Source organism: Letharia lupina (assembly GCF_014066315.1).
Source record: "Letharia lupina isolate WasteWater1 chromosome Unknown contig_10, whole genome shotgun sequence".
NCBI lineage: Eukaryota > Fungi > Ascomycota > Lecanoromycetes > Lecanorales > Parmeliaceae > Letharia > Letharia lupina.
Window position 1 is genome coordinate 1,925,464 of NW_023502979.1, and position 18,755 is coordinate 1,944,218.

The window sequence follows — 18,755 nt, forward strand, 5'->3', positions numbered from 1 at the left end:
CCTATCAAGCCAAGAGAAGTACCTAAAGTCCCATCCATGCGCTGTAAGAAGATATTTCTAGGCTTCCCCTCTACAGGGCCGCTTTCCGAAAGTAGGGTTAGGGCTGCACTAGTGCGGGTGCAGGACTTTCGGTGCAGACCTCTGTATGTCTCTTTTCTTCACCCAAAGGTTTCGAGCAAGAGCGCAGAACAGGACATGTGAAGGGGAGTGTCCTTGAACATCTTGAAATGAACGGTGTTTACTCGTGACTCTAATCAGCGCTTGACTGAGCACGATCAACTACCGCAAAATACCGTACATTAATGCAATGTTTGTGTCCATCCAATGACGATGTCAGCGCGTCGAGCATTTATCTCCAAGTCTGGGCCATCCAGTATTAGCGAACGCGTTGCCCAATCTATCTGTGAAACAAAAGCTCCAAACTCCACGGGCAAAAGGGTTGTCAGCTCAGTCTTCCCACCACATCCAAACATCCATCCAATGCTCCTTCCAATTCCCCTACCCGATGTTTCAATGCCTCGTTCTCCTCCTTCAAAATGCTGACAACGCTCCAAGCTTCCGACGCTCTCACGCCTTCACAGTTGGTACAAGCATGAACAGGCGTGCCTTTTGCTGCAGGTTGACCCTGGGGCAAGCGAAGAAGCCCAATGTCTGCCGTCGATGCTGAGACATGGAATTCTTGTGTTCGGTAGACATCTGGCGAGTTCGTAGTCGAGGCGGATGACACGGACATATTGGGCGATCGAGCGCCGTCCCGTCTTGAGAAGACGCTATCGGCGGAGCTATCGTCTTCCGACTCGAACCCAGAGTCGCTGACCGTGTTTGAGCGCATGAGGCCACGATGGCCGCTGCTCGGAGAAGTAACGTCCCCAACGACTCGTACGGTTCTCTTTCTCGCTTCCTCTTCTTCTCGGCGCGCTTGCTTCTCCTGTGCTAGCTCGTCCACCAAATTCATCATGGCTTCGTCTTGCTCAGCGAACTTGGCTGTCATACCATCGAGTTGCATCTTCAAATGTCTAGCACGTGTCTCAACGCCTTCCGACTCTTCCGCTACAGTCTCCTTCTCCGCCATCATATCGCGCAGTGCTATTGTGCGCTCTTTGTAGGCCGTCTGTAATCGCGATAGCAGACCCTCAGCTTGCTGTTGTAGGTTTTTGAAAGAAGCGGGCGAGAAGGGGTTTGGAGGTTCGTTGGGAAACAGAGCGGCGCTGACGTCCATCTCGAGAAGCTCATCGCTGAGCTCGTCCGGCAGCGGTATAGGTTTCACCAAGGAGGCTTTGCTCGAGAAGAAAGAGAAGCGACTCGCCATTGCAGGCTTTGGCATAACCTGCGTAGTCGAGAGCCGTTGCAGCAGGTTAGTAGCTCGTATGTCGGACGATTCTGCGATGCTGTCCAGAGGATCACTCTTCTCCTTCGTTGGCGACGGTATGATTCCAACGCTGATAGGTTTAGATTCGCCCTTAAACCAACCCGCGAGCTTTCCAGCCTTCTCTTCTGACTTGCCTGTGAGTACAGAGAATCTATTAGATCGCGTTGGCGATGACTGCCGCGACTGCTGGGGTGAGGGGTGGAAATCGTCTAGTTGTGAGGAGGGGTCGAGTTGAGGTATGACGGAAAATTGAGCGGTGGACAAGTTTGTGGAGTCGGAAGATCGACTTATGAGAGGTGGCAGGTCACTGGTGGATCGGGCTGGCCCTGTGACGGTTCGGTGATGTAATTTAGTCGGCTCGGCGATAGAACAGTCAGCTATAGATGCGTAGCGCGTTGGTGGTGCTATCGATGCTGTGTCCGGTGGTTCAAGATAACTCTGGGAGGCATGCTGGGGTAGACTAGAAGCATATGGGTCGCTGGCGATGTTGCTCAAAGTCTGTGAAAGTGAAACTGCCTTGGATGGTATGTAGGAGCGAGGTGAATTTCCAGTATTGGGAAAAACCTGGTGCATTGGCGCAAACGGTAGAGAGTAGAGTGACGGTTTCCTTTGTGGGGCGTCCCTGCCTGCGGAATGTCTTGGCTTCCCAAATTCTCCGCTTCGCGCCAATAGCTGCAGCTGTTCACTCTCTTAGATGCAAGCTAGTGGAAGAGGAATGGGGGCTTGTGGGGGAAAGGTTGGGGGAGATAATGCAGTGTTCGTTCGCCGGTAGATGATGCCGGATAAGCTTCTGACGCAAACGGCGAGGGCCTGAAAGCTTCGGTGTAACGCTGATTATGATAAAGTGACGAGAAGATATATAGTGGGCGAAAAAGAGAATCGTGAAGGTGAAGAAAAGGACGAGAACGTGTCTTTACGCAGCCATATCCGTATGGGAGGTTGGAGACTGCGTGGCAGGAAATGGAAGGCGGGGAGTTCAGCCTTGTCGCATCCGGCTTAGTGGCCGTTGACTTGACGCTTTGAAATTAGCGTCGGCGTTTCACTTCTCCGCTATGTCTTGGCATCCTTTTGACGATCAACAAACACGTTTGGGAATGCTCCCATTTAAATATGCTATTGCCTGCTCTGATCTAGTAATGAATATAGGGTTTCTCCCATTAAAATTACTCATTACGCGGGTCTCGACCCGCTTATGGGGAAATCTCCTCTGGTTCATATTCTTCTCTTATGTCAATCTTTTATATTTCTCCGAATAACATACGCTCTTTCGAAGTTCTTCCACTCATCGATTCTATCATTCCGTCTATGACCTTCCCAATCATTATGTCACTCTTCCTCTATTATATCCTTCGATTATGTAACCATCTGCGATCCCTGCCCTTAATCTACACAACTCCGGAAATCCCCTATCCGTTTCTTCTACCGTTCTATTCATTGATTTCTACCATTCCCTCATTCCTCTCTATTTTAGCCTTCTGTTGTGTTGAGTCTTTGCGTTCGCTCCCCACAATCTAGATTATTGCGAAACTCCTCTACCCATTTATATTGTCATTCCATCTACTTCTTTTCTAAACATTACGCCATTCTCCTTTAATTCTACCCTTCTATTATATTAATCTTTTACGTCCCTTTCTCAAAATAAGGCTGTTTCTACAATCTCCTGCCTAGTCATTCTGCCATTCTAGCTATGTCTTTCCTAAACATTACGCCATTCTCCCCCTATTCTGCCCTTCTGTTGTGTCACTCTTTTGCATTTGCTGCCTATAACCTACGTTGTTTTGAAACTTCCCTGCCCATCTATTCTGCCATTCTGTCCATGTCTCGCCTAATATCTACGCCGTATTTTGCAAGTCATCCCGAAATGCATGCCATTTTCATTGCTTCATCTCAGTCATTCATGCCACGTTCCTGGCTCCTTCCCCATCATCAAAGTCAATCTTTGTGGCTTCTTCCCACCATCCCAGCCAGTTCTTGCTCCAAGGCTCCAGCTCAATGAGCCAACTGACCTCTATGCCCCCCTCCTGAACGACATGTTTGGGGTCGAACTCGCAATCCAACAAGTCGACCTTTACTCCAGCAGCGCACCTTCGAGCTCGTTTCCCTAGTATTTCTACAAGTGTAATCGCACGATGGACGTATACCGTTGGATAGTCATCATCATAGATGAAACATTGTCCGCCCGTCTTTATACCTCTCAGACCCTGGCCAAGGATGTCAAATTGGACAGACACAAGATTAGGTGGTAGGCGAGCACAGACGGCCACCCAATCGCTGGCGGCGCTGGTGTCAGCAAGGCGATACACTGTTCTGCACAGTTTGAAAGTGAACGATCGAAGCAGGCTCTGTTGATAAATCGATACCCGGTCGAGGAAGTTTTCCAGAGCTTTTGGGCTTTCGAATCTGAATTCGGTCTGGGTGAGGTAGTAGTGTTCGAGTTCGACTTTCGTGCTCGGTGACGCAAGTCGCATGCCGTAGAAGCGAGATTTATGGTCCCCCCAATAGCGCGGATAGATGCTTCTGGCACTGGATTCTTTGGTGATCAACTCACTGCGATAGTAGTTGGCATGGTCTTCGAACAAGACTTTCAGAATCTTTTGACGGATCTCCCAAGGGAGATAAATGAGTGTGCCGAGTCGTTCGCCGCATTTGTCGTCAATTCTTCGTGCCGAGGAGAACCACTAAACCATCGATTCAAGTCAGCGGTGTTTTGTTACACGTGCAGTCTGCGCCATGAGACTTATTGGAACCACGAAGTGGCTAATACAAGGCGAAGAAGTATAGCTCCGAGGGGATTCTTACCGTCCAACGCTCTCTAGTCCGCTTGATGCACTTCGCTTTCATACCGGAAAACGAAATCCGGGCCGCACAGCCCCGGCAGCCCACGGACCAGTAAGCAGGCTCCCAAGGGCATTCGCAGCCGGCAGCGCCGTCGTCGAAGGGTAGAGTCTCGGCGTATCCGTCGGTCAAGGTGGGATTGTTTTGGAGTCCCGCCAGGCCGAGGACCACGGGCCGCTTGATGAGCGATTGGCCCGCCATGGCTACGGGACGGAATAGGTAGGCGGGGGGTAGCGTTGGCAGGTGCGTATGGTTGAAAGAAGATATGGAGGGGTTGGGAGGGTGCAGAGTCGTAGAACATGTCAACAACGCAACTTGAGTGTTGTTGTTGATCAAGAAACGAGCGTGATCTTTGAGCGATGAGTGAAGACAGCAGCACGTCCGTAGCACAACACAGGCAGCAATGACGAAATACACGCTCGGCCATCGTCGGTCGGATCGTGCATATCCACTCACGGAGCAGAAACCAATCCCGTCGACCAATCAGTCTTATACCAATCCTATCCTACAAGGGAAGGGTACCTCATATGTATATATCACTCCATTTTGAAAAATCCCAAGGAGAAATTGTTCCCAATCCAAAAGACCTCGCTTCATTTGATCCATGTGATCCCATCTACATGCCGCAAGCTGCCCTCGAAAGGCACTGCTCTGCTGGCGTTCCTACCCTTCAAGCACCTGATTGGCCTGTACGTACAAGGAGAGCATGCGTTACGTACGCCGTCACAGGCCTTTTGATGTTTACGGGCGTTTTTCTTTCGAATGCGCAGTGGATTGCAACCGCGGAGGGATGGGTGGAGTGGAGTGGGATGGAGTGAGCCTGGTGCATACATTGGGATTGAAGAGTTTGCAGGGTGGCGTTTGGTTGGTAGGGCGCCGGATGTGCATGTACTGACAGAAACAGATATCACTTCGTATTGAATGAAGGATTGACGGCTGGATCTTTGGTAGATCTTGCTCGAGTGTTCTATGTACAACCAATGGCATCTTCTTTATTCGCAGTCGTAAAGGTTCGATGTTCTGCATGAGTTTGTTTCTAGATGCAACTTTGCATGAGGCAAGCATAGTGCAAAGTCAGATGCATTGTGTCTTTTTAGGCTGTAGTAGCATCTCGCGACAAATAAACCTCAATCGTACTTTGATAAAGGGGCTTGCGCGCAGTATTATACTATGGAGAGCACGGAGACTCTGGTAACAATAATATATTCTTGCTGCTAGAGCTAGCTTTCATATATACAAATATACTCCAGTCTCCGTGTTTCATTTTCATGACTTATGGTAACCGGTCGACACACCACTTGTCGACACACCACCTGTTGACACACCATGTTGGCTCAACTCAGCGAGTAACGTCGACACACACCCGCTCGACACCAGACTTCGGACCTGGAAGTCATATATAATCTCCCTCCTCTCCTCGTTTTCGATCTTCTTCTTCTTCTTCTTTTTTTCACCATCAGACCTAGACGTACAAGCTCAGCAACCTCTCACATTTACCAACCAAAGCACCTCTCTCATAACAACGCAGGTCCCTCTATTCCTGCAACACTGTTGACCACTCTCAAACCCATAATCCTTTCTCTCAAATTTCTTCCTCTTCTAACATCCACTTTCACCTATCAATCTGAGATCGAAGTGTACTCGTATTCACGCTCATATAATGGTAATGTTTCTGTCCACCGCCTACCGCTATCTCCAAGGCCAGTCAGGCCTACCCTCGACGCTGCCGGCTAGAGGCTCGGTCGATCTGGCCAAAGAGAAGTCCCGAAAGGTACACCTCTTCTGCAAGGGTCTGGAGCAGTGGCGTGAGATATTGTACAAGCAATCAGAGGTAAGTGAATGACTCTCCCGAATCATGGGTCTTGTTGTATCTGACTTTGATAGGATGAGAGCACGGCCTTTGTTGCTGCTATGGAGGATCTGAATAGCCCTGGGTTGACGAGTACCGTCATGGGGGTGGTAGCAGACCAGGAGCCCGTTACTGCTGCTGAGATAAGGGGGGTTCAGGACTCCCCAGGCACAAAATGTTCTGTCATAGTGCATACAGTAAAACAGGAGCCCGCAGCCTCTGTTGATACTATAGAGAACCAAGAGCTTCCCAGCTCTAAGAAAGCTGCCACAGAAGCAGACCAGAAGCCACACAAATACATGTTGACAACGGGAGAGAACCTTTTCCAGTCACTGTTTGCGACGGAGAAGACTCCGCCTACCTCTCCGGGTAGTGTAGGATCCGGCAGCACATTGGTGAATTCGTCGTCACGGAAAGTATCACCGGCTGACTCGGAGATCCGTGCCAAGGGTAGTCCCATCGCTGTCAAGGATTTTGCGTATCCCTCTTCAGATAGCAAACATGTGCTCGATCAAGAGGCTGTTATCGAAGAGGACACAAAGCGACAGTTGTTGAAGCAGCTGAAGAAGAAAACGGCCGCGGAGGAGAAGGGTTCCCGGAAGGTCGTAAAGCTGACGGCACGAAACAAGACTCTCGGTGCCCAGCTGAAATCAGCTAAATCAAACGTCCAGAATAGAGAGGCACAAGCCGACCTTGCAAAGACATATGCAAACGCCATGACCTTGTTGAATGTCGTTCTGAGACAAGTGGTGCAGGATCTTAGCAATGAGCTAAGTCGTGAGAAGAATGGCGCCCACGTCCAGGGGACTCAGTCGCAAGGAGAGACAACCTGGAGTCAACAAAAGGAGGAATCGCTCCAGAATCATCTCGAACTTGCACACGAATTGCGCACTAATGCCTATGGTCGTATGGCACGTTTGAAAAACGCTTCGGTCGAGCGTAGCCAAGGGATGGACGACATGGATGACATGGACGGCCAAGGATCCATTCAGGAAGAGACCATGTCGCTGATGGGCGAAACAGTGGAACCGAAGGAGTATGGGTCTGCTACTGTTGAAGTCCTCGATCGAGAAGCCTCAGAAGAACCACAAGTCGAGTTGGTCGAATACAATTCTTCTACTAGTGCGAGCGCAGGAACCCAGCCAGAAACCAAAGTCGAAGGGTCGGAAGGTAGACCAGAGGAAAAGGATAACGGCGTTTTTGAGGCATCTGGCTTGGACCCGGCCGCGCTTTCGGGCACTGCCAATTCAGTGACTCCCACAGTTCAGGAGGACTCCGAGAAGAAGGATGCCGAGGAAATCTCTTGTGCGGAAGAAGCTCTTGACACGGTCAAAGAGCACGAGACAGAAGATGACAAGATGGAAGAAGAGCAGATTGGGAGCCAGGGTTTCTCTTCCGAAGAGACAACCAATCAAGTCGAATTGAGCGTGGAATGGATCTTTCCCGGCCCTAAGCCCGAAGAGTCTGCTGTGAGAAAAGGCCAGGCAATGGTAGATCCGATCGCCACGAATCTTGAACATGCAACGCCTGATGAAGAGGGCTTGAGTGAATCGAGCGGCGAAGACCAAGTGTCTGAAGCGGACGACAATGGTTCCTCTCCGGTGGTCAAGGACCTTGTCTCAGGGAGCGACTATGATGGAAACCCTGCAGTCCACGAGCCTATCACGGACGAGAACACAAAGCACGATGATATCCGAGGTGTGGATACTGGCTGTGAAGGCTGTCTCGATAGGGATTATGAATTCTCCGAAGCAGCGGGCCCAGCGACGCTATGGGGCATTCTCCAAGCGAATCAGCGTGAGAATGAGGTGGAGGATAGGGCAGATGTTGGTGAGGAGGCAGCTGGTGTCCCTGAAGCAGCAGGTCCAGCGATATTGTGGGGAGTCGTCCGGTCGGAACAGTATGAGAGTGAGGTGGAAGACCAAGATGGTGCTCGTGATGAAGCAGAGGACGTTTCTTCAAATGAGGTTCCAGAGCCGGCCACCCTCTGGGGCATCTTGAAATCGAATCGCGAATCCTCAGGTGAAGTTTTCTGTGAGGAAGGCGTTGGAAACCAAGCAGGAGCGAACAGCCACACAGCTCTCGATGAGTCTGAGAAAAATGGTTCTGCAGATCTTCTGGATGAAGACGACGCAGAGCTCATCGCCACGTCTCATTATGGTTATGCGCCAGATCTCAACGACAACACCAACGACCTATACGATGTCAGCGACAATGAAGAAGAGATCATGGAGCCACCCGCCGCCACGAATGCTCCCACTGTCGAAAAAGACCCAGCTCCTAGCCCTCACGGCTCTGTTGACGGTGACGAGGTCGATAACGAAGAAGTCGACGCCCAAGAGGTCATTGTAGAAGAGCCTGTCAACGCCATTGGTGCAGACTCGCTAGATGCTGTCGAGCCTATCACGGAGTACCTGAAGGTTGTTGAAGAGGGGGATCATGATGTGGAGAACGGTACGATAGAGGCCGTCCACCTTGAAGAGGGCGTGGTTTCTGTCGGAGAGATCACGCCAATCGGTGCCGTTAAAGACGTGAACGAGTGTGTCGGTAATGCGACCGTGGTTCGGGTGGAGAAGGCTGCACAGGAGGCCAACGCATCCGGAGCAGGCGCGATGGTCGAACAGCTAGGGCACAACTGTGAGGAAGATATAGTCAAGCTAACGCAAAACGATGCTGTCGCTCGTGCTCGTGCTCGTCCTGTGCTAGAGGATTCTGAGGGGGAGGTGGGTCCAGAGGAGGGCGACGCATTGGAGGGGTCCGCAGAATCTAGAAGCTTACAGGTCATCTGCGAAGATCCCCGTGGAGAATATACCCACGAGCTTCCCAATGTGGTTGTTGGAGTACTCACCATCACCGCAGCCGAAAGTGATGGTACAAATAGCGGGGCTGTTCATCCACAACCTCTCACTCCTCCCGGCACTCCCTTACCATCACCACGAACCTTCTCGCCCCCACAAGCCGAAAACTTCGATTTCACTCCCCGAATGTCGAAGCCGATGGGGGTGTCCAAGACTGGGAAGCGTAGGCTTGAGCGCCAACGTGCCGCAGCCAAGAAGAAGGACGAAGCAGCGGTGAAGCGTCGGATGGAAGAAGAGGCTGCCAAGACGCCAGAAGGATTGGCTCAGTGTCAAGCCGAGGAGGATGTGAGGCTGGGAGAGAAGCAAATGAAGTTGCAGGCTGCAACGGAGAAGGCCATCGGTTTGCAGAGCGCTAAGTAGGGAATTGTGGTTGGGGTTGGGCTTTGTTTCGTGGAGGGGAGGCGACTAGCGCGAACCGGATAGGCCGATCACTCTTTCGCTACAGCTCGCACGGAATGGAACACGGATCTTCTTACGCTTGCTAGTGAGAAATTTGGTGAGGCGGATGCATAACGGTCGATCGTCTTGATACTTTGGTGTGGGTGATCGTGTTTCATGTACGCTCTAGATTTCTCATTCAATAGGACCTTCACTATGGCTTGGACTTGCATCTCGAACGTGAGAGGGATTGAGTGCATCTTTCCAGTCAAAGAAGGAATGGTAGTGGATAGCTTCTGGAATTTACGAAATGGTGTGGGTGACTTGCATCTTGCATAATGCATCTTCGTATATAGACTTCCCTTGCTCTAATGCATCCACGACGAACGTGACCAAAATTGACTGACCCTTTCGGTCAAAGAAGGATGGTAATTGAGAGCGTCTGATAAGGATCAATCTGTGTGGGTGACTTGCATCGTGCATAGACTTCCCATCCTGTAATGCATCCAAGATGAACGTGACCAGAATATCGACGGGATCCTTCCAGTCAAAGAACGCATGGTACTGTTGCAGAGGAGAGCTTTTAGTAAGTAACTACGATTTGCTGCGGGCGGCTTGCATCGTGCACAGACTTCCCACGCTGTAATGCAACCATGACGTGTTGAAATTCGGATCACGTGACTCTTAGCGTCTTGGCGGTCACGTGACATGGTCACGTGACACGCCTTAGCGTGTCCGTATCTAGTCGCTCTTTCCTTTATAGTAACTCTATAGTTAATAACTAAGTGTCTTACCTCATATTTCCACAGGTTATAAGCCCGGGCTCTGCCCGGCAACTATTATATTATAACTACTATTCGCTTTTATAACTGCGGCTACCCTTAGGCTTTCAGCATCTATCTTACGGTATCTAAAGCCTATTATATAAAGGTAGTAGTAGCTATAGAGATATTCTTTTAACCTTCTCGATAGAGGTATTTCCCCCTCTTAAAATGGTCGTGAGTTTGAGCGAATATAATTCGCTAACAATATAAGGGGCTAGGAGCCGCTTTCGCCTTTATCTTAAGCGAGTTAAGATATACCACCTCTAGTCGAAGTGTCGAACTCGCTAAATATACTAAGTATGTGACTATATCGTCGTATAATCGAGTTATATCGCTAAGGCCCCTAAATCTTACTAGCTTCCGCTGAGTTAGAATACTTAACTCTATTAAAAGTGAAGTTATTTTATACTAATATTAAGTTTAAAATTATATATTAACTATTAAATTAATAGCTATTAACTAAAAGTAGCTGAATGTTAATATTAATAGTCTAATCGCAGTCTAGAATATTTTAGAGCTAGTACTACTATCTCTCAGTACGCTTATAAGTTTACTAAAATTAAAATAATAAGAATATCTTATTAATATTAGCTTTTAGACCTTTAGAAGCCTCTTAAAAAAGGGGGCTAGAGCTCTATTATCGAATTCTTTTTTCGCGATTATCTGTATTCTACTATTATAATTATAAAGCTAGAATAGTCTTCGAAGTCTTATAATAGTAGTTAGCGACGTGGATATTCTAAATTTAAGTCTTTAAATAAGTAATATAAGAAGAATACTAATCCCTCTTTAAGAAGGAGATTCGTATATCTATAATAACTATATTTCGTATAGTTCTATTAGAAACTAGTCTATATTTATAAGTTATTCTTATTATTAAGTATCTTTTATTTTAACTAGATTGCTTATATCTATCGCAGCTTTATATATAAGTACTTTTCATTTTTCATATAAGAACTTAAAGTTTAAAGGCGATAGTTGGCTAGTATTAGTAAGACCTTCGAGAACTCTAATAACGATTAGAGTATTTATTCTACTCTTATTACTTTATCGAATAATAGTTTTATTAATCTCGAATCTAAAGCTAGCGAAGATACCTTTAGCTCTATAAGCGATATTAAGCTATTCAGCCTTCGTATTAAAAAGTCTATTTTACTCGCTTTAAAGTTATTCTTAGAGTCTTTCTCTAACTCTACTATCTTATCTAAAATAGTAGCTAAATTACCATTATTATTATTACTATCGCTCTCTTTATTAATATTCTATATATTATTATCTAGACTATTCTCTAGCGACGATAAATTCGAATAATTAATTACAGCGTGTTACGGCTAATGCTTCTAATTAGTCTTAATCTAGCGGAGATAGTTTTCCTCTAATCTTTATCGCTATTCTAAAATCTAGCGTAGAATATATTAGATAAAGGTAAGATATTAAGGGCTGATTAATACTTAATAATCTTTTATTCTTTATTAAAATTACTAAGCTTAAGACTTATATAACTATTTTTTAACGTCTCGAATATAGTAGTTACTAGCTTATCGAGATCGATTACGATAATGAGAATTCTTAGATAATACTAGACGCTATCGCTAAATACTATAAGTCTAAAAGCTTCGGGCTCTACACGGAGCTAATTCGCTAATTGCTTAATATTACTCTTACTTTTAAGGAAAACGTTCGCTAATACGAAAAGAACTTTCGTAAGATTATTACCAAAATCGCTAGCCTATATAAGTCGCTCGCTCTACTAGAGCCCTTTCTAATTTAGCTCTTTCTTATAGAACTCGAAAACTCTTTTAATATCTTCGTGATAATTTATATCTAGATCTATAAGCTATATAACGATAAGGCTATTAAATTCGATAAGGTTATCTATACCGCGGTGAATAAAGAGACTTATCTACTATTATCTAAAGACGGCGATATCGCTATATACGCTATTCGTAATAATAATAGCAAGAGTAAAGATAAGTAGTTCGCTAGATACTATAAAGCTGGCGGCTTAGAAACTAATCGCGAAACTTGCTTTCTATATAAAATCGTTAAATATAAATTTAGACATTTCTCGACTAAATGCTAGATCAAGTTCTCTTATCTAAAACTTAAAAAGTTTATATCGAATAAGAAAAAGAAGAAGAAGACTTAAATCGCCGTGATTAACTTTAATAATATAAAGGAGGGCCCTAGTATTAAGCGTAAGCGTATCGAAGAGGCGCTCTTTAACGCCTCTACTCTAGGGGAGGATAAGTATCTTAATATTAACTATACCTTTTTGAAAGAATTAGATTTGATTATATATTATATAAATTCTAGTCTCGACAATTTTAATATCCTTAATATAGCTGATAATAAGAAAGTTATTAACTTAATAGTTGTCGATTTTAATTTAAAGTATAACTTAATAATAATTAACTTCGCTAATCTATACTCTCATATAATAGTAAACTCTAGCTACTCTCGCTATTCCTTTATCGATTATTTAATATTTGTTATCTATAAAAAGATCTACTCTCGCTCTATTCGCGATATTAAGAGTAATTAAGTTTAGTTTCTTAGTTATAATATTATTAGCTTAAACTACTCTATTTAAGATAAGTATATAAGTATTACTCTACTTAATATCTTATATATACTCGATATAGATATTAACCTTCTTTTTATTAGTAAACTCTTAGATATCGATATCGTAGTTGATTTCTATAAGACTAGCTACGCTTTAATTAAAGATAATCTAAAGCTTATAGATACTCGTAATCGAGATCTATTCTTTCTTAATCTTTAAAATAGTCTAAATAGTGCTTTAATAATATATAGTATTTCTTTAAATCTAATTTATTAACTCTAATATGCTTATATAAGCTATTTAAGTTAATAGAATCTAAATAGACTCCTTACTATAGCGATAGATATGGATTTCACTAAGAATATCGCGGATGAGTATACTTGCGAGTGCTATATTATAAGATATTAAAAGGCTATCTCTTATACTAGTTCTACTACGCCCGATATATAACTAAGCGAATTCATTTATAGCGATCTTATAGAGTCTCTATCTTCTATAGATTTTAATGGCTATAGATACTTTATAATATTTAAAGATAATTTCACCTTCTACTCTAAAGTCTACTATATTCGCTATAAGAGTAAGACCTTCGCTATATTCTTATAATTCAAGACCCATCTTAAGTTATATAATTATAAGATCTCTTATATTCGCCTTAATAATAAAGGCGAGTATATATTTAAAGTCTTTCTTAACTATCTCGCTCTATTAAATATTAAGTAGAAATCTATTATCTCTAATAACCCCTAGATAAATGATATAGTTGAGTATTTTAGATAGATCTTACTATATAAGATATATTTCATTCTTTTAAGCTTTAATCTTAATAAATCTTTTTAATCTAAAATCGTTATTATCGTTAACTACTTAATAATATAATCGCCTAATATTAGAATTATTATAATTCCTTTTAAGGTCTTCTATTAATGAAAGTCTATTCTTTTTTACTTACGTATAATCGATTTCATTATTTACGCGATGAAATAAATCTAGAAGAAGCTTATAAATTAGAGCGAAAAGTGTATACTACTAAGATATAAGAGGGAGTATATCTTTTAACTATATAATCTTATTAAGAAGATAGTTATTCGCGCTAATAGCGCGCACTTTATGAAAAAATAATTCTTAGTCATAAATCCGGAAGAAGAAACTAAGGTTTATAAGCTCTCGAATAAGCGGTAACGTTTAATAGTACTAGTATTCGCTATAGAAGAGGTACTAAATAGATAGCGTATTATAGATATTTCGAAAGATGTTAAATCTAAAGAAGTATTAGAAGACGTTATATCTATAACTAAAATAGCTATTAAATCTTCGGCGGCTTTAAGACCTTTAGTATCTATAAGATTAAGGCTAAATTTTCTCTAGCTAGTTAATAAGCTAGCGCCTTCGCGAAGATTTATATAAGAGTCTTTAATACGATATATCTAATTAACTACGCGAGAGCCCTTAGCTTAAGCGCCTTTAATATAAATTACTCGATTAAATACTACATCTATATTATTATTAGTAGTTCGATCTACGCTATCTATATGGGAAATTTCCTTAGACTTAGATTTATTATTTACTATTATCGAAGTTATATAAGCTATCCGCGAAGATCGTAAGTTAAGCGCTATTTAAAGAATACTATATAATTATCTAAATCTTATAGTTTCGGATCTACGGGATCTATCCTCTAATTCTCTTTCGAAGATCTTTACGATATTCGCCTTATTTGCGAACTATACTAATAAGTTAAATGTCTTTAAGTTTATTACTTATAAGTAGGTTATATCTAACTAGCTATTTTAAATAAATTAAAAACTTTTTATAAAGAATAAGTATAAATCTCTTATAAATAATAATACTTAATATCTTATTTAGGTGTCTTCTAAGACTTATATTCTAAGAGATAGATAAGTTTATATCTTAAAATAGGGTCTTGATAAGAAAATTACCCGCTATAAGATACGCTAAGTTATTTAAGAATTCGAATAGTAGGAGGGCTGTGACTACTATAACACTTTCGCGTCGGTGGTAAAGCCTATAAGCTATAAGGCGATCTTCATACTTACGACTATTCTAAATTAAGATCTAAAGTAAATAAACGTTAAAACTATCTTTCTATACGGTAATGTGAAGGAAGAGATTTATATACGCTAACTCGATGGCTTTAGTAAAAACAATATTAAGGTCTATAAGCTAAATAAGATACTTTATGATCTAAAGTAGTTTTCTCGAGTCTAATATTAGTATTTCTCGAAGTATATGAAGGAATTAGATCTTCTCTCTATCGAATTAAATAATAGTATATTTATAAACTCTAAGGAGAGTACTATTATAGCGCTCTATATCGACGATATCTTAATTATTAACTTAAGTAAAGTCGGGATTTAGCGGATTAAGAAGAGACTTAACGCGAAGTTTCACATATCGGACTTAAGATTATATATCTACTACTTGGGTATAATCGTTAAGAGAGATCGTTATAGCGGTGTTCTTCGTCTGGAATAAGAGGCTTATATTACTCGGTTTTTGAATTATTTTAACTGTTGGAACCTTATCTCGGTATCGACGCCTCTCGAAATTAGTCGTAAACTGACTTTCGCCGAAGAGAGCTATATCGCTTTAAGAAAATTATAAGAGAACTACTAATCCGCGGTGGGATCTCTTATATATACTATACTCGGTATCTATCTCGATATCGCCTACGTGGTATTATTAGTAAGTTATTACTTAGTTAATCTAACTTTAGCGTATTAAAATACGATTATTTAAATCTTTTAATATCTAAGGGGTATAGTATACTACGAACTCGTATATAAAGACTTTCTTTAAGAACTTATCGATTATATTGATTCTAATTAAGCTAGCGATATAACTCGAAGATTTATATCTAGCTATTTTTTTAATATAAGAAGCGATATAATTAGTTAATTATCTAAGCGTTAAGCTATTGTGACATTATTTACTTATAAGATAGAGTATATCGGTTAGATATAGACTATTAAAGAAGCGATCTAACTAAAGAACCTACTTAATTAATTTTTTCGCCTCGACAATATAAACTTTAAAGTTATTATTATTTTCGGTGATAATTAGAGTGTAATTATTCTCGTAAAGAACGCTTAGTTTTATACTCGTATTAAGTACATTAATATTATCTATTATTTCGTATAGAAAAAGATTAATAATAATACTATAGATATACGATATATTCTTATTAATAAATAGATGGCTGATAGGCTTATTAAGGCTCTTTGCTTAAATAAATTTATTGCTTTTCGAAATGCCCTTAAGGTGGAAGCTATACTTACTTACCTCCTCGATAGCTAATAATCTTACTGCTATCTTAGTATAGCCTTAGTTTAATAATGTCTAGTAGGGGAGCTATTCTATTATATCTACATCTAGATCTAGGGAAGTTATCTACTATTAACTACTTTAGAAAAGTTATTTCATTGGTTCTTGTATTACGAGTAATCTATTTAAGTCGCTCGTCGAGCCGCTATATTAGACTTAGTACTTAGCGAACTCGCTATTCTATATCGAAATAGCTATTTCTTTAGCGCTATTACCACTATCGCTATTAAACTTCTAGGGCTCTTTCGAGAGACCTATATCTATTCGTCATTAATGTCTTAAGTATTATATCTCGAATTTACTGTCGCCAGCTATTATTACTAAGAACCAGTCACCTGAAACGACCTAGGATTTCTTTTAATTATTTCATTCAGCCACCCTTATATATATTCTCCGGCCTCGAATTGATCGATTTTTGATATACACTAGATGGCCTAGAAATAAAATTTCCAAAAAACCGCTTTTTAATAAAAAGTGGAATTTGAATCGAATTTTAGTAGGGGTCTAGTCTGACATAGTCGTTTTCAGATTTCGACTTTTTACTTTATCTATTCTATTTTAAACGTTGCGAACTTTAAATCTCGTATTTTTCAATTTCGTTCGCATAGGGAAGAGTAGGGGTATAGAGGGTGTGGGGGGTGTGCTTTCACGCTAGCTACCCGGCACTAACTCACCTTAGCTACCTAGCTTGAATTTCACCTCAATTACCCGGCGCTAACTTACTTTGGTAACCCGGCGAAAATCGACCAAGTCATTTCACCTTACCTACCCGGTTTTGACACCGTCAGCATTGAACTTCGTGTTTATTCGGTTTCGCCTATGAGAGGATACGTGCGAAGGGGAGTGTTGAAATTCGGATCACGTGACTCTTGGCGTCTTGGCGGTCACGTGATATAATTACGTGACACGCCTTAGCGTGTCCGTATCTAGTCGCTCTTTCCTCCATAGTAACTCTATAGTCAACAACTAAGTGTCTTACCTCATATTTCCACATGACGTGCATTGATATGCATGCCTGTGGTTTCAGAAAGAATGGTTGGACAATTTGTCTCATGTACACTTTTAGGTCCGCACATACCACCCCTCTCCCAATCTATCCGTTGGATAGCTTTATGCTGTAGGGCGGCTACATTTTCAGGCAAACGTCTAGAAATTGTGGCAAGACCTGGTGACGAGCAGGAAGGGGCTCTAGCGGTGCGTCCGCCCCGCATGTTTGAGCTCGTTTCCGACACCGAGGATGTTTCCAGGTTGGCGAACGTACCAGCAGTTCTCACTGCGTTGGAAACCATGGCCTGCCAGGATCATCTCTTGTCTCAATGCCAACCAATCCGTGAGTTGAAACCTAATGTGGACTCCGGTAGACCTGTGTGATAGACCGATGGCTATATTACGGTTAACAGCGAACAGTATTGTCTCGTGATGCACTTTTCGTCCAGTGCATCAAGATTGACATTCTCCCCTTTGCGTCCAAGGAACTATCGTCTTTTAAGAACTGCCAGCGCACTCATCTTCGGTTGCCCTTTCTTCCTTACCAACAGCTGTTTTGACAATCCTCATACCACAGCTCTCCAAATCTGCAAATATCTTCATCCCCTACCTCGGGATATCTCCAAACATCTTCAATCCTTCACTTCTTTTCTGGCAGCTCATCATGGATACAGGCTGTGCACTCGAGCAGGACGCCATCCGCTCGAACACTTACGAGGAACTGCTGGCCAACAACCAAGCCCTCCAGGACAAGAACACGGCTCTACAAGAGCAGCTTCGCGTTGCCCATACCGAGAACCAGGAGCAGTATGTCTGGGCAGTGTGCAACTCCACAGTCTTTCAGAAGTGGACAGCCTACTGGAATGGCATCCAGCAGCTCAGTCGTGCCATGGATTTGAAGGTGCGCGAGCTGCGTGGACGGTTGGCCAAGAGCCAAGGCGACCTGGCCAAAGAGCGTTTCCTTCATGCCAGAACAATGGCTGAAGTCCACCGCCTACGAGACGAACGGGATATTGCCCACCGAACTGCCCGGATCTTCCCAGCCGAGCCCGGTCCTGATACGGTGGCCGGGGGTTCGATACCCGACTTCACACTGTTTCCTGGGGACGGTTTCCTAAACGAAGAGGACTTTGAGATGGGGAAGAATCCCCATGTGTACGGCAGACCTGATGGTTTCTTCCCGCGACTCTAACGTCGATGAGGGGCATCTGGGTTTGGAGTTTGGACACTTTCACGGGGGAATTGGCTCATGGTGGTTGTGTACATAGGACAGATGGCATGATACGGACACGATGTTTGGGTTAGCGGCGCTCGAGCTGTCGCTAAAGTTTGGCAGCAGGCCTGGAAATGTTGCCACAATTTGGGTCATAGATATCATTTCTACCATACCTTCAAGGTCCCCATCCCCAGTAGAATTGATATATCTCTGAGATCCGATCCCGAATAATGTTACTATTGAACCTCAATAAGCCGTATATTACAGACATTTCCAGCTCGATCCTAAGTTGAAACGGTATACTTTTTAGGGTTTCATTTCTCGTAATGTTAATATATCTCTGAGATCGAATTTCAAGAACATTACTCATTAACATTGCCGTAGCATATTTTGCTTTTGCAGATTCATGCTCATGGTACGATTGTCCTCGAAAAAGCAACGTCGGGGAAACCGAAGATATACACGGGAAGCACCCAAAAGGATATCAAACGGAGTCGTATCCTACAGGCGTGAGAGCCGCTGCTATCA

At 43.0% G+C, this 18,755-nt stretch overlaps 4 protein-coding genes across 4 annotated transcripts; 2 read left to right on the forward strand and 2 right to left on the reverse strand.

Annotated features, from left to right (window-relative positions):
- Positions 1-442: 442 nt before the first annotated feature.
- Positions 443-1,942, reverse strand: HO133_000547 (uncharacterized protein; the record flags this gene model as incomplete). Its single annotated transcript, XM_037291486.1, has 1 exon — positions 443-1,942. One exon carries the CDS (start codon positions 1,940-1,942, stop codon positions 443-445), a length of 1,500 nt encoding a protein of 499 aa, XP_037152921.1.
- A 1,322-nt stretch (positions 1,943-3,264) lies between these two features.
- On the reverse strand, positions 3,265-4,405 carry HO133_000548 (uncharacterized protein; the record flags this gene model as incomplete). The annotated part of the gene is made up of 2 exons (XM_037291487.1): positions 3,265-4,047; positions 4,169-4,405. 2 exons carry the CDS (start codon positions 4,403-4,405, stop codon positions 3,265-3,267), a joined length of 1,020 nt encoding a protein of 339 aa, XP_037152922.1.
- Positions 4,406-5,864: 1,459 nt separating this feature from the next.
- Positions 5,865-9,271, forward strand: HO133_000549 (uncharacterized protein; the record flags this gene model as incomplete). Its single annotated transcript, XM_037291488.1, has 2 exons — positions 5,865-6,035; positions 6,089-9,271. The coding sequence occupies 2 exons, from the start codon at positions 5,865-5,867 to the stop codon at positions 9,269-9,271; spliced, it is 3,354 nt and encodes a 1,117-aa protein (XP_037152923.1).
- Positions 9,272-17,675: 8,404 nt separating this feature from the next.
- HO133_000550 (uncharacterized protein) lies at positions 17,676-18,203 on the forward strand (the record flags this gene model as incomplete). Its single annotated transcript, XM_037291489.1, has 1 exon — positions 17,676-18,203. One exon carries the CDS (start codon positions 17,676-17,678, stop codon positions 18,201-18,203), a length of 528 nt encoding a protein of 175 aa, XP_037152924.1.
- Positions 18,204-18,755: the final 552 nt, after the last annotated feature.